At 46.1% G+C, this 15,514-nt stretch overlaps 1 protein-coding gene across 1 annotated transcript in view; it reads right to left on the bottom strand.

The window, feature by feature from the left end:
• PLCH1 (phospholipase C eta 1) overlaps positions 1 to 3,131 on the bottom strand; it is a gene marked incomplete at both ends in the record, with an annotated part of 30,816 nt that extends 27,685 nt beyond the window's left edge. The window contains one exon of the mRNA XM_082288273.1: positions 3,050 to 3,131. Within this exon, the coding sequence (XP_082144399.1) occupies positions 3,050 to 3,131 (82 nt within the window). The remainder of the gene's footprint in view (positions 1 to 3,049) is intronic.
• Positions 3,132 to 15,514: the final 12,383 nt, after the last annotated feature.

The raw sequence follows: 15,514 nt of genomic DNA, 5'->3' as shown, positions 1-15,514 counted from the left end.
CTTTTCTTATTTACATTTTTTTATATTACTACACAAAGTTCTGTAATTTTAAACCCCAGCACTCCATGTATTTGGACTGGTGAGATGCTCATTCAAACCCCGCAGTCCTTTGGGCTCAGTAACCCTGGAGTTTGTCCCTCGTGCTGTGACACTGGCAGAGCTGCTCACAGAATGACACAGACACACATTCACACCCTCTCCATGCTGCCACCGACCTTTGAGCACACACTGGGATGATTTCCTTTTATCCACCCATCCCATCCGGATGATAAGGCTTTTTCCCCCCTCTGTGTTTTGACTAAAATAAACCCATTTCTTCCATTTCATCTCACATCTTCCCTCCTGCAGCCTTCCAAACACGAGGATCAAGATAACATTTCCTCTTGATCTCAGTATATATCCATGCTCTTAAATTACCTTCTGGTTTTATCCATTCACAGCCTCTCCTCACTTGGTATCACTCCAAATTCGCCTCCCTGGGTGATTTGTTTACACTCTGGCTGGCTCCCAAATAAACTCTCTGGGTCTGTCTTTATTTCTTATCACCCTTCCTCTCTCCAGCACTTCTCTCTGCAGTGCTCCTCTGTGTCACAGCAAAGACTAACCCACACTCCCACTCCCCTCTGCCAGAGCTGGGATTTATTTATTCTCCCAGCTCCCAATAGCTCTGACACACTCACAGGCAGTCAGAGCAGCACCTACACATTGGGCAAACCAGGGATGAACAGTCCTTGGCACTGGAATAACCTCCCCTGGCTCCCTCACACACAGGGAGCCTGCAAGGCAAACCCCAAATGGAATAAACCACATCAGAAGGAGCCTTTTCCCTGAACTGTCTTTCTTGGAGGAAAGAGGGGACTGAGGTTAAGCTGAACAGAACCAAACTCTTCTGAAAGCATCACGTGAGTGCAATAAATGTGTCCTTTATTGTGTCCATAAATAATGGCACTCCCTGGACCAGCACACGCACTGAATGAAGGTGAGCTTGGAAGGGCTTTAAGGTAAACCACCAATGTGACATAAATCAAGCTAGAAGGAGATGTTACACCATATCCACATGTTGGCTGGGGTAGCAGTAACTTGGATCTATCTGAAGATGCACAAAGAACCAGGAAGACAAACCTTTATTCCATGAGGGATGGAAAACTCAGAACCTGAGAGAAGAAAGACGAACTGAAGCAAAAACAGTCTCTAAAACTCCCTAGCTAAATCTGTACAGGAATGCCTTTTCTTGGCAGACCCAGCCTTTCCCTGTGGAAATGAGTTTAGGTCAGGTTTGCCTTGGGTCCCTACCAAAACAAACACGGCTTGTCCCAGCACAGAAATGAGGTCCTCCCTGTGTCTGTGGATACACAAACGTGCCCTGCTCCATCAGCCTGGCACACACACCACCAGCACCTTTTGATTTCACTAATAAAGAGATCACTTCCAGCAGGGCTTTAGCTCACTAAGAGGTTTAGCAACAAGCTACTCAACACAGAAAATCTACTTCTTTGCACTTAAGGTTAGCAGTTACTGGTGAAAGTCTTACAAAAAGAACTAATTCTCACATAAGTCTCTCTATTAGCATCAGCTCAGTTGGCAGAGAAGAAATCCCAGCCTGGTTTCACTAAGATGAGGACAGCCAGCAAAAGGCAGAAGGGAGAAGACTGCATTTATTCAATATAAGAAAAGCAGAGAATGGGCCACAGTCACGTAACTGCAGCCAACAAAACTGTGGGGGAAAATAAGAAACATAAAAAGCAATCCAGTTCCTTCTTCACCATTTCAACTGCGTAAACATTTCTACATCACATTTGTAATTGTTATAGGTGCAGTCACATTCACGCTTCAGGCAGACTTCAGTTGTAGGGAATAGATTTTAAAACACTTTCTTTCACAGAGTGGAAGAAACCCAGTTCCTGCCCAATAGCTCAACAGCTTCCACTTCCCAAACCCCACCTGCAGTAGGTCCAGTGCCCCAGGAAGCACCATCTTTGCTGCTTGCGCTTTCCCAATTCCAAGGAAATACCGTGGGAATTCAAACATTTAAAGAATAGTAAACGTGTAAGAGAGTTCATGGCATCATTCCTGCTGGGTAGGTGTTAATAACAAGGACTCCACGTTCAAGAAGGGACTGGGGTAATGGAAATGCCACAGCAATCATGGGCCGACTGGATTTCAGCTCTGCAAACCATTTACAAAACACCCCATCCTCCCCTTCAGGCTATTTATAAAATATAAGCACGCAAATAAAAAAGGTCTTTTTCGAATCTATTCTCAGTATGCTAATGCCAGTCCCTTGCCAGACACCACACATTAGCATCTGAATCAGGGAAGGTATTGTGCAGGGCAGAATAAAGCTCCAGAAGAGCAGTTCAGGAAGGATTTCACTAAGGAATAGGGAAGCTGGTTCCAGAAAAACATCTAATCCTGTAGATAAATCAGGAATACAAAGTAAATGAAGCAGCTTCTCAATGCAGACATAGATTAAAATTTGAGGAAGCAAGACATGTTTCCCATTAAAAGATTTCTTTTTAATACAAGGACTAGCCGTGCATTTTTTGCCCAAAGTCTGAAAATTAATTAGGTTAAACTAGAACATGATGTAGTTTATGTTATAAGATCAAAGAAAATTAATCTGGAAGATTAAATTAAAAATTATGTCTATGCAATGTATAAGGAAGGTGTCCCTGCCCACCGCAGGGGGTTGGAACTGGGTGGTCTTCAAGGTCCCTTCCAACCCAAACCATTCCATGATTCTATGATATTTAAAGCTTTAATTTAAAATTTAGAACCCCTGAATACTACAGTCACTTCTGTTTCCAGAGTTATGCAAACTTGACAGTCTAAAATCATCCCAACAGACAGCCTAGAGTTTAATGGGATTTAATAATGAAAGACCAGTCTACTTTTTTTCCTCCCAAAAATAACCCTTTAAAGCAATACAGACCTGAATTCAAATAGCACTTTTTAATCCTTAGTTCAGCCATGAAAATCACTCCTAACAGCACAAACCTCTCCTTTGGGGAGGAACTGCTCTGTAGCCAAGGGTAAACCAGATACAAACCCATCTGTGCCAGCTCGACCTTCTCTGGAGTGGCCACGCTGCCCAGCACGTGGTAGACCTGGGAAGCCAGCAGGAGAGCCATGGAGCCCTGGGCAGTGGGATGCTCCTGAGGTGCGGGATGCCGGGCAGATGCTGTTGGTCCTGCTGCCCCCGCCGCTCCGGCCGCTGACTGAGCCGGCTGCTGCCGGGCACTCTGAGCCACAGCTCCGGCCGCTCCAGAAGCGCTAATCCCCCAAATCAGCCCGTGCTACCCTCCATCCCCTCGCCTCTAATCCAGCCCTGTGCCCTCGGGTTTAATGACCAGGGAATGGCCCAGCATCAGCCCTGCCAGAATCCCTGCAAAACCTCCCGGCACCGCTCCCGAGCCACGGCCATTCCCTCGATCCCGAGGAGCTGGGAATTCCTCCGATTTGATTCAATTCCCAGCAGTCACAGTGATGAGGACACATCTGCCTGCTCTTGTGCCTCACCAGAAAGACTTCAGGTTGTGCAGGACCCTACAGTTGATACCGGAAGGAAATCATTTAGGGAATTAAGACATTACACTGAGCAGCATTTTCAGACAAACAGAAGAGCATTTTGCTACACAGGGCACATCCCAGCAGTGAAGCAAACACCCCCTCCCATAAAACATGTTCTCCAAAGTTAAATAAATATCCTGGCCATTTTTTGCTGCTGTATTTTAGGGTTCAGTTATTCAAGAAAACACTGTTACCTAAGCATTAGCAGCAACTCTATTGCCAAGAGTCTACAGCAAAATCATGATGGAACGCAGGTTTTGGGTGAACTTATTTCCTTTTTTAGTGAGTTTCAGCAAAATTTCACTGAAAAAACATTCTCTTTTTTCCAGCACTGCATTCAAAGAACCCTTTCTTGCAAAGAGATGTTAACTGTTTGAACACATAAAAGCTCCAGAGGACCCTGCACACACTTCATTCTGTGGCTCCTCTGCACTAAGGCACATCCAGGGGCAAAGTCTCAGCTAAATAAATCTGATGCTTCTCCTAAGTTTACTCCACAGGGGCATCAGCTCCCCCTGAGCACCATCTCACCCCCATCTCCATCAGCCTCTGAGAGGCAGCACAACAAAGCTGCCAGAGCAGGTACATCAGGCTTTAAGCAATTATTATTAATTATTTATTAGTTAGTCATTCCTCACTTGAGGACAGCCAGTAAAAGCTATTTTTGCAAGGGGCAGAGTGTGTGACATGCTACATGCAAACAGTTCAGGTGTGCACAGCAAACCCTTAGTAATTTAACAGAATTAGCCCTTAACAAACCAAATACAGCTCAATGTAAATATATTTAATAGTTTTAGGAACAGTGTCCTGTAACTGAGCATTAAGGTTACACCACTCTTATGAGACAGATCATTTTTCTTTAAAATCAAAGACTGAAACAAATTTCTTATTGCTGTCCACAAATAGTTCTTTTGCTTTCCTGTTATACTACTGCATGTTAAGAAATTAGTATTTCAAAGTGCAACCAAATGACAAAAGGTCTGGTCTCGTCTTGCTTTTATGGACTTACTGTTACAGCCATCTGACAAAACAAAAAGATTAAAAAAGGTATAAAGAGCATTACCAAACACTGAGAACTATAATTATGAAAGAGGATATAAACTGGGTTTCTAAACGATGGGCATCAACTGCATTAAGCCAACATTAAGCTTGAAGAGATAAAAGGAACCCATAAAATACAGGAGTTACTTTTATAATTGCAGCAGCAGCTCTTCTGCCCTGCATGCAGTATTTTGGGGTTTACTACGTATTTTGTGAAGGGTTGTCAAGCCCTGGCACAGCTGCCTAGGGCAGTGGTGGGGTCTCTGTCCCTGGAAATGTTTGAAAACCATGTGGATGTGCCCCTCGAGGAGAAAGTTCAGTGGTGAACACTGTTGTGGTGCTGGGCTGATGGTTGGACTTCATGATCTGAAAGGTCCTTTCCAAACAAGCCTCCACCCCTGCACAGAGACCAGCACACAACTGAACTGTCCCAATCCCTGTAGTGAAGATAGTCTGGATCCAACCAAACCCCAAAGCAAACCCCAGAACCCCACAATGCTCTCAGCTGCTCTCACCCCCCAGTTCTGCATCATTTACTCATCCTGAGCACTAAGTTTGCCCTTCCAGTAATGCCATTTAAAGCCATTTTCTCCCAAGGTCCACCCCCAGAGAGCACATTTTATCTAAATCCCACAGAACAGCACTAATATCCAGCACACCACTGATGTCATCAGGTTGCTGATTGTTGGGGTGTTACATAACAGCCAAAAAGCCCGGGGGCAGAGAGGGCAGATGCAGGTCTGGGGCAATCCACAGCCCCAGGCAGGGTTGGTTTAAATAGCCACAGCTCCTATTTTATGCCAGATTTTAATTTGCTTTGCAGCAGCTCCTCCAGCCTCATGGAATTTCACATTAAGCTTCTTACAGTGGATTTAATGGTAATCTCTGGGAAGTCCATGGACATGAGATGGACAATCTCTCACACTTCTGCAAATCTCAAGAAACCCACGAGGAAGTCACACAGCACCAGCAGACACCAGAGGCTGAAAAGGGCATGGGCAATTCATCTCAGCCCTGCAGATGCACAGCATCAAAACAAGGAACCAAACACAAGCTGAGACTACTCGAAACAGCCGTGAATGGTGTCTAAGCAAAGGAAATCCCTAACTCTGGGAAGTAGCTCATGCTTGTAAAGTCACTAAATAATAGGCAAACAAAAAAGGGGTGAAGCTTAAGAACAAAACCATACACTACCCAGAACGGAGAAACAACCCTAAGCACAACCAAAACCTATCAGCATGTTTCAGCTCTTTGTAGATCTGGTAACTCTCTGGTGGCATCTTTTTTTCTTTCAAAAATCCCAAAACAAAACCAAAAACTTGGAAGCAGCAGCTCATAGAAGTCATGTCTGAGTAACACATATTTCACAGAACTGCTCTTTCAGCCTCCCCTATTGACATTGCAGGTCAATGCTTCCAGGATGACCAATAACTCATCTTATTTTCTCATTACAAGGGAAAGGTTTCTGCTCTTCGCCTCCTCAAGCTGATCCTTGACAACCCTTAGTTATTCTTGCCATGGGAGAACCCAGAGTCCCCTCCCAGACTGAGGCCCCCTCCTCTTTTGCTCTTACAGATCAGAAAGGAACCAGAAACATCCAAACAAAAACCTGGCACTACAGTATAATCCCAAAAGAGCCTGAATGATCCTTAATGACAAGCTTTGTTCCCTCATTGAGGCTTCACAGAGCACTGTGCAATGCAGAAATGTCCTGCCAGGACAGTGCCCCTTTTACAGGGGCTGTGCTCCCCTGTTGGAGACCATAAATAATGCATGTTTTCCACCCCTGCCCAAGGACCCCTCCTTCTGCCAGCTCAGCAAAGTTCCACTTATTATCTTCAAGCAATTAGCCCAGGTTTCATCCTTTCTTCAGAAACAACTCCACCAGAGCTGTCCAGAGCTGCCCACCAGTGAGAGCCCTGGTGCCACTGCAACACAGCATCGCTGAGGACTGTGAGTTTTCCATTAGGACGGTGGAATTAGTCCTTTGTCAACACTGAACAGCACAATCGTTTAAGCACAGACATGGCAAACTGCCAAAGCACACTGTCACATCAATGGGGTGAACAAGGAACACAGATTTATTAAGCAAACACAGTTAAGTTTGCACATCCTAATCCTCTTTCTTTCTCGAGGATCCCTCAGCAGGGGGGGCACAGCAGTTGATTATGACACTACAGAGCATGTGGAAAAGGCAGGAGGTGGAAGAGAAGGAGGAGGAGAGTTTCCACTGCCCCTGCCAAGGGGAAGATGAGCACACAGGTGTGTAGTGTCACTGTGCCAGATCGGGGTGGCTTTCAGGACAAGCAGCACCCTCCCCCTGTGTGACCATGACATGGAGCACCAGGCACCATCCCGAGGGAGGGTCTGTGTCCATGTCCCCGTAGGAAACCCTGGGGGCTCCCCCAGCCAGGCAAGCTCTGCTCGGGAGGGCAATCCCTCCTCACTGCAGCTGAGTCACCTCTGCAGTGCCAAGACAGGGGTTCCTCCTTTGAGGCCTCACAACTGGCAGAGTGGTCTGAAAGGCATCCCAGGAGCCATGCCTCTGGATGCAGAGGTGGAGAACAGTAAGCCACGAGCTCCTTCTCTGCCAGAATCCCATACTGCCCTCTAAAACAATCAGTAAGTACACAAATAAGGATCATAAAGCTGTGCACCAGACCTTGTTCTCAGCCTGCCTGTGTTGTATGATACAGCAAATACAATTCCCACCACAACATACTGAGCTAGGGCAAGACCCCCTCATTCACCACACCCCCCTTTATATGTCACACCTCCCACTTCACCAATTTAACAAAAGATAGGCAAAAACCGCCCCCACCAGAAGACCCTTCCTAAAGCTTGCTCCTGTGCCCACACAGAGACATGCAGAGGATGAACTGTCCCAGCCTCAGTGCAAGCAGTCAATTGTGATGTCTGCACATTTATCAGCAAACAGCCGTGTGTGACAGCAGCCTCGGCCCCTGTCCAGCACCACAACCTGCAGAGAGGATCGAACGACAGGGCACAGGAACAGCTGGAAGAGGGATCCAGTGCCCAGGGCCTGGAGCCAGGCTGGAGGGAGCACTGCTTCCCTCCAGGCTACCAAACAAAGCCATACCTGGGGCTGGGCTAGAGAGTAGGAAGAAGGGGAAAAAAGCAGAGTTAGAATGGAAGGTGAAGTTAATTAACCTTTAAAAGCAATGAATGGAGACTGCAGTGCAACAGATGATATGAACTAATTTATTCACACTCCTCAGAAATAGTCGTTTTCTAAAGAAACACGTTTATCTATTCTATTTTAAATTACCTCGGTGCAAGTCACCGACAGTGAGTCATCTGTGGGCAAACAATGAACTGACAGTCTCAAACACCAAAGTGATCTTATTACTGAAAATGATGCTGTTTTGTGCATCTGAGTTTCAGGCTGATCAATGTTTCTATTGGTAACATGGGAACACCTCTGAGCCCATTCTCTGCTGTGCTGGTATCGATAACCTGCCACAGCACGGGCTCGAGCTCCCTGCCCCACAGCCGGGTTTGCTGGCACTCCCAGGGAAAAGCCAGCTTGGGGCTCCTCAGAACTCCCAGTTCAGTCATGCAAGGAGCACACGGAGCAGCACATGCTCCCCCGAGGCACGAGCTTCTGAGGAAAGAGGGAAAGCCAGCACACACACCTCCTGCAGCAAGCTCAGTGCTGGACAGAGCTGGGAAGGTTTCTTCCAGCACATTCTGGTCACCAGCCCCTGGTATCCCCAAGCTGCTGTGTGCCACCACAGTGCCAGCGCTGACCCCAACACGGACTGGGCCAGCTCAGTCTCCAGCAAAGCACTGAAGGAGTTACCTCAACAGTTCTAATCTATGCCCCAGAGTTTTGGAAAGACAACAGTTCTTCAGCAAACAGCAACAACATTTCCCCCTCACACCATGGCAGTGTTCTGTAGATTTATTGAAAAAAGAGTAGATTTCATTCATAAGCACCAAAAACCACGAACACTAAGTAGTTAGCAAGCACATAACCTCGTTATTACCTGGCCAGCCACATCCTCTGCAGATCTGATCAGATACTGGCCCTGGAGCCATCAGCATCCAGCTCCAGCACCCTCGGAACCCGCAGCAGGGCCATGGCAGGGACACTTTGTGGTGTCCCACCTTGACACTCCAGTCAGGTGGCACTCAGGGCAACACTGGGCAGCCTCTTCAGGACATGCCAAACCACCTCGAGGCTTTCAACCTGACAAAGCTGCCATGTGCATGTGCTAACTTACTGTGAGTGCATTTATTGCCGAGACAGATTTAAGCTGTTATTGGAATGAACCCTGTGGATGACCCAGAGTTCTTCCCAGAAGGAGATAGATGCCTTCCATATCCACTCAGACCAGTCTGCTGTTCCAGGCTAATTCCTTTACATATCAGTATTCCAGAGTCTACACTCAGTGCCTGTTTTACAGGTGCTTGGACAGCTGCAGGCACAGGAGTCCCAAAGCAGCACCAATAAGGGCATTAAACAAGCCACTGCTGTAGTCCCTGGGTGAGGGAACGAGCCCTGACGGAGCTGACGGCTGTTCCTCAGCCCGGCCGTGCCAGCTGCATCCCTGGTGTTCTGAGAAAACCAAGCACCACGACCCACAGCCAAAGGCCCAGCCCCAAGGGAGGTGTGTGCCCCATGTCCCAGTGCTGATCCCACTCCCAGCTCCAGCGTTTCCCACTCGCAGTGGCCAGAGCCACCCAGGAAGTTACGGCTGAGCTGCTGGAGCTGCTGCTTCCCGCGGGCGCTCATCGGGGCCAGGTATCCCTTTCTCCAGGGTTATCCTACGGGCACCCTTTGGCACACCAGCCATGCAGGGTGATTGGTGTCCCAGCCAGCCTGGAAAACGGGGCTCACTCACCCTGCCTGCTTCCACCATCCAGTATGGGAACACACTCCTGGTGGTACAGAGCCACCGCGAGGGCGGTGCCCGCGATGGGTCACCTCGGAGCCCGGCCACGACCCCACCTCCGAGCGGCCAAACCTCGGTGCCAGAAACACCCTGGGACACCCACTCACTGCTCTGCAGCCCTCACTGGCCTCCCCACACAGAGATGGCACTGCCACAACCAAGGATGGCCAACTGGAATTTGGCCTTGCTATTACATCTGGGTAAGGAAGGGACTGCAGAATAACCTCTAGCAGAATTCTACCCTCAGCCGAGTTCTCCGGTGTGGAATGTGCTTATCTACACATACACTGCCACAAGATTCAGAACTTGAACCTGATGCTTTCCTTGCAGGCCTGTTCCCAAGCCCTCCAGGAGAGCTGGCTGCTGTGAATTATTAAATGGGGCCATATCCATTACCTCCTCCACCTCGGAAGGCAGATGGAGTAACACCTGCCCTCCTTTAACCATGGCCACCAAAGCTCCATGGAGAGCTCTGGGTACCCAACACCTGTGAGAGTGTTTGGCATTGCAGCTCAGCAGCTCCAGCACAGGCAGCCCTCCCTGCAGGGCATCCACAAATAACTCACTTTTGCCCAAAATAGGCTCTGTTTCTTGTACAATAGCTCTGTCCATTCCCAGTAACTTTCTCTAGATAAAAAATATCCAGTAAAATCAACCATGACAGATACAAAGAAAAAACAGCAATTTTTTTCCCACCAACACTGCCCTGAAATTTTTTAGCATCTTATAATGGGCAAGATGATATTTCAAAGTATGATCCATGACTTTTGGTGACTTTATTTTAGATTAGTTTGTTTGATTTTAAATTACATATAATCTTGTCACAAAAATGTCTTCTGAACTACCTAATTCTGGCAAAAAGCTCTTTGCTAAATGTATTTTCTATGTGTTTTCTTTAAAAGAACATAATCCAACATCCCTAACAATGAGCAAAATACAAAAATTAACTTTAATCTACCATGATTTCTCCTTCTTGCTACAGCATTTACTCTCTATCCACTTAGAGGGTTAAGCTAATTGCCACTTTCCATTCAGCACTGACTTAAACTGAACAAAATTGGACATTATAAACTACAAGATACTGAAGAAAGTTATTCAAGATGTCTTCCTTTCTTGTACCATCTCCTGCAATTCTTGAAAAGGCATCTTTCATCCAATGCTTTCAGTCAAATTTTACACATCACTTGCAAATGTGTTATACTATTTATAAGTGCTACTAGAAAAAAAATCAACAAGCTCTTCTCCACTGAAAGCCACAGCAAAATTCCCAACAGATGAAAAGGTCAAGAATGTTTTTATTCGAGGCAAACACATTTGTAGTAATTTAAGCTAACACAGAAGTGCAGTTTTTCCTCATCATAAGAGCAGTATCTCAAATACAAGATACATGTTTTCATGGAGAAATGTGCTTTCAAGTCAATACAAACCCACCAGGTTTTCTTGTTAAACATTCAGGAATAGATACACATTTGTTATACCAACAATGTCCACACAAACACTGTATACAACTTACCAATCACAAGGGTTAAGTTACCTGATTTTTCTATAAGCATTTCCAGAAATGTTATGAGCTCGTCCTATGGCAATTCCAAACTCAAACATCCTTACCTTTTTCTGGACTTAAATTTTTATATACTTCCAGGTCTGCCATTAAATTTGTAACTCGTGCATCATTGGCAAGCAGAATGGAAATTCTCCCTTCAGGAAAGGCTCCGTTTCATCTTCATGTCTTCAGAGCCAACACATTTGGAAAGCAATCCTTGGAAGTACAGCCGAGCGCTGCTCCTCAGGATGAGCGAGGAAACCTCAGTGAGCCATAGCACAGATGCAGAGGCGAGAGCAGATAACTTCGCTCACGCCCGAGGAGCGCAGGCTGGGAGGGAGCCGGCAGCATCTGCTCGTGCAGCAGCTGCGGAGCGGCGCTGCTCCCGTGTCCCCGCAGGCGCTCCGGGCACGGCGCTCCGGGCACGGGAGCGCTCTGGACACCGCAGGCACTCCGGGCACGGCGCTCCGGACACCGCAGGCGCTCCGGGAAGCGCTGCTCGGCCCCGGGAAGCGCAGGGAAATCCCGCGGGCAGCAGCGGGGCGGCTGGGCGGGCAGGGATTACCACACTCCAGCTAAGGAGCGGCAGAGTGACGCAGGCTGGATGCAGGAGGGGAAATCCAGCCCCAGTCCAGAGTAACCCCCCGCATCTGCAGCCAGGGGTTCTGCGAGCGGGAGGGGAGAATCCCTATGCCTTTGCCCTGGGTCTGTGCCCAGTGGGATGAGAGACAAGATCCAAGAGGAGCTGACATGTTCTACTTCCTGAGAAATCATTATTTCTTAGCTGTTGCTAACATAACCTTCCCACAACCCCCACAACCCCCACAACAGAGCTCAGCACACGGCAGGGTATCCATGGCCTATGTCCAGCACCCTGGAATGTGAAACAAGGCCCCAGACCCAGGGCAGGATCTCTTGGCTGCTCCCAGCTGTGGTTCTAATGGCACTCTCAGGCTGGGATGGCAGGAGGTGGCACAAGTCCCACTCTGAGAAGTGAACGCGGCCACGGCGTTACCCCAGCTCTGGTTCCCACCTCAGCTCACCACATTCATGGCTGAAGTCACCACGCTGAAGCCTCTAGACAGTTACCAATGTGTGTACATTGAAATGACCTGATGTGCTATAGCTGCAATTCAACAACAAAAAATAAACTGTCACTGCTGTATAGTTTAATTATTGTTATATCAGATTGCACCTGATAATGTGTTAAATGCAAATTACTCCCACTCCTACCATTCTGTTAATTATAAGACAAGCTATACACAAGCACCTTCAACACCACAGGTGCTCTGTAAGAAACCTTACACAATCACCAAAACATTTTTCATTATTTTGTCTTCAAAATAGACTTCATTTTAAAACCAGACATGCTTAAAGACTATATGCCTTTAGAAATTCAAGCATGTTATATGGGTTAGAAGAACATGACAGCAAACAAATGAAGACTTTATGTAATTCAGATGACATGTGCCAAATGGTATGAGAATATCTGTAGGTTTATTCAACTTTAAAAAAATAATAAAATCAATCCCCATGACAACTCCTCAGTGCCAAGCCAGGTTTTGCATCTAATCCCAAGCCCTGTTGGTTTGCTTGGCTTTTTCCTGGCTCCCAGGGGTCACAGGCTCCTGCTGGGGATGCTCTGCAGAGCCACAGCACACACCCTTCTAACAGTCTCAGAGGTAACAGGTGACAAACAAGCTTTCTGAACAAAAAATTCATTTTCCTTTACCTGCAGTTGACTGCCAACGATGATCACCGTAAGTCAAGATCTTTTCAACCACCACTGCTGTCCCATGGGTATTGCAGAGTCCCAAGCTAAGGTTTGGCAGGAAAGATAACAGCCTCACCTCCACTCCTGTTTTTCCTACTTACTTTTTCTGCCCACACCTCACAAGGCTCAGATTACTGGAGAGAGACACAACCCTGCAAGTTCTACTGCAAAACATCCATTTTCCAATAAATGAAATATGATTTAACTAACAGTTTGGAAATTACAGCATCAGAGGCAGGTTCATTTTCTAGCTCATTGGGTTTTCCTTTATCACTGTCAAAATAGCTGAAAACCAGTACAAAGCTAATTCTGCTAAATAGCAAGAAAAGCTGATTAGAGAACTAACACCTCTTACAGGGAATAGATAATGAAATAAGGAGATAACAACATCTTCATAATCATCATCCAAGTGTAATCCTAGACCTATACTGTGAGACAACCTCCTTGTGAAAAGTCAGTCAGCAATGAATAAAACTTTGTATCAGCTGCATGGAAAACTTATCATTTTTATCAGATTTAAGCTTTTATCAACTCATTTATCATTAATGAAGACATGGTTCTATGGAAAGCTGAGAAACACAAAAATGGAAGAGGAAAAATACTAGGCATTAGAACTCAACCACTGTCTGGAGACAGATCCCACATGAGACTCCTTTCATGAACAGATCCAGAGACAGACAGTTCTTGAACAAAACAGAGAGAGTTTTTTCAGGCATTTTAGGCCCTTTTTTAACCTAAGTGGACTTTAGTACATTAATTCCTTAATGCTCTCCTTGCAAACACATTTTCATTTACATGTTTGTCTGAAGGAATGAATTGTGGATATTTCACCATGTAAATCAGAATATGATCCAAAACACAAATTCCTGCACTACTAACTCATTCTGCTTTCCCAGCATCATTATGAAACTCCAGCTGAAGCTGCTCTGAAGATAAAAGGCTGAATCCTGCAGCCCACATCTGGCATCTGTAGCTGTGCCCCCAGCCTTGCACGAGGCTTCAGCAGAGCTAATTATAAAGCACTGCCCATCAGCAAACATCAGGCCTGAAGGATTTGTGCAATTTGGCAAAGCTCTAGGACTGCTCCCCCAAAAGTCTTGTGCTCCAATAACCAAAATAGACCATTTGACTGCATAAAAAGGACAACAGAAGGCATTTTATGTCCTCACTGCACAAAAGTCCAAGGTCACTGAAGCAAGGAAAGGTTCTCCCTGGTTTCCTCAGCAGGATGTTGGACAGCCAGAGCCACCAGGATGTGCCCAACATGACTTAAGGACCTGTGTCCTGTCAGGCTCAGCCCCCACTCACACCTTCCAGGCAATTCCCTTTCCAAGGTGGAGCAATGGAGCAAAGACAACCTGCTCCATCTGTGACAGCCTGAATTCCTGCTTCCCTCCAACCTGAGGGTTCACACCAACCACCACAAGTTTTGGAGTTAATTCCCACAGATGGTCACAAGCATGAACGAATTCCAAAATTCTTATGGAAAAAAATAAAACTATCACATGCAATGATAAAAACTGCAATTATCTAGATGCAGTTTTGGCTGGGGAAGTACTTGCCTTGCTGACTGGGAGGCACTGGGAGCCACAGGAAGGGCTGCTCCATACACTTTGGGGTTTTTTTTCCCTTTATACTTTTAGCCCCGACTATCTAGTAGCAAAGCAGATGAATGTTTGCTCACAGCCATTCCTACATTGTTATTGCCAGCAAACAAACAAAACATGATGCACATTTACAGCTTAAAACCCCTTCAAAAATAAAAAAAAGATCTCTTATTCCACGCCTAGAGGGATGCTGTACTTTGTATTTTGGAACTGCTTGCAAGAGGAAGAAAAAGGAAAGTGGGTTCATCAAATCCTCAAGGCTATTCCAAACATTCTAATTGCTTGTCTTCTCTGTTCTGCAGAAACTGCTAAAACAGCTCACCCGCAGCCCCGTGTCTGGGCTGTTATTCTCTGTGTGCACACACACTGCTGTATCTCGCTGCTGATGCTGATGAAGAAAACTGACATTTTTGCTTCTGGGCAGATAAGACTCCCCAGAGTACAAGGCACAGCAGCAACCTCCACTTCTGTAACCAAAAATTTCAGACGTAAACAGATAATAATTTTAATATCCTGCAAATGCAGCCATTAGCAGCTTTTCCTAATAAAATTATAAAATGATGAGAAAGCCTTAGGCAATGTGGATGCACACTAGTTCATTACACACATGAATGTCAGTCATTATTTAAAGACAACCCATCAGAGCCCTATGGAAAGCCCCACAACTGTGTATCAATACTTCTTTTCTAACAACATGCAAGTGTCTCAAAGCATCATTAGAACCTGGTAGAGAGCAGCCTGATCCACGTACAGCAGCATTCTCCCGAATGGAATGGGAGCACTGCTGTTTGTATTTGAAGTTCACTGGACACAGGCATTGAATTGGGACCACAGACAGTGTTCCAAGCCTTATTTCCCATTAGTCAATACACTGCTTACTAATCACATTTACAACTTCAAAGCAAGAGCACAAATACAATGCTGTAACAGTTTTTCCAAAACTAGTCAATCTCCCACTCAAAGTACCTTAGTTTTTCCTGTGCCTGTTTTATACACTCGTGGACAACTTTCAACTTGTTCTTGTGCCAACTTCCCCCATCAGTTCAAATAAGCCTTTTCC

The sequence above is a fragment of the Coloeus monedula genome (assembly GCF_965178545.1).
Source record: "Coloeus monedula genome assembly, chromosome: 10".
In the NCBI taxonomy this organism is placed as follows: domain Eukaryota; kingdom Metazoa; phylum Chordata; class Aves; order Passeriformes; family Corvidae; genus Coloeus; species Coloeus monedula.
Note: the sequence above shows the minus strand (reverse complement) of the source record. Positions and strands in the feature narration are given on the sequence as shown.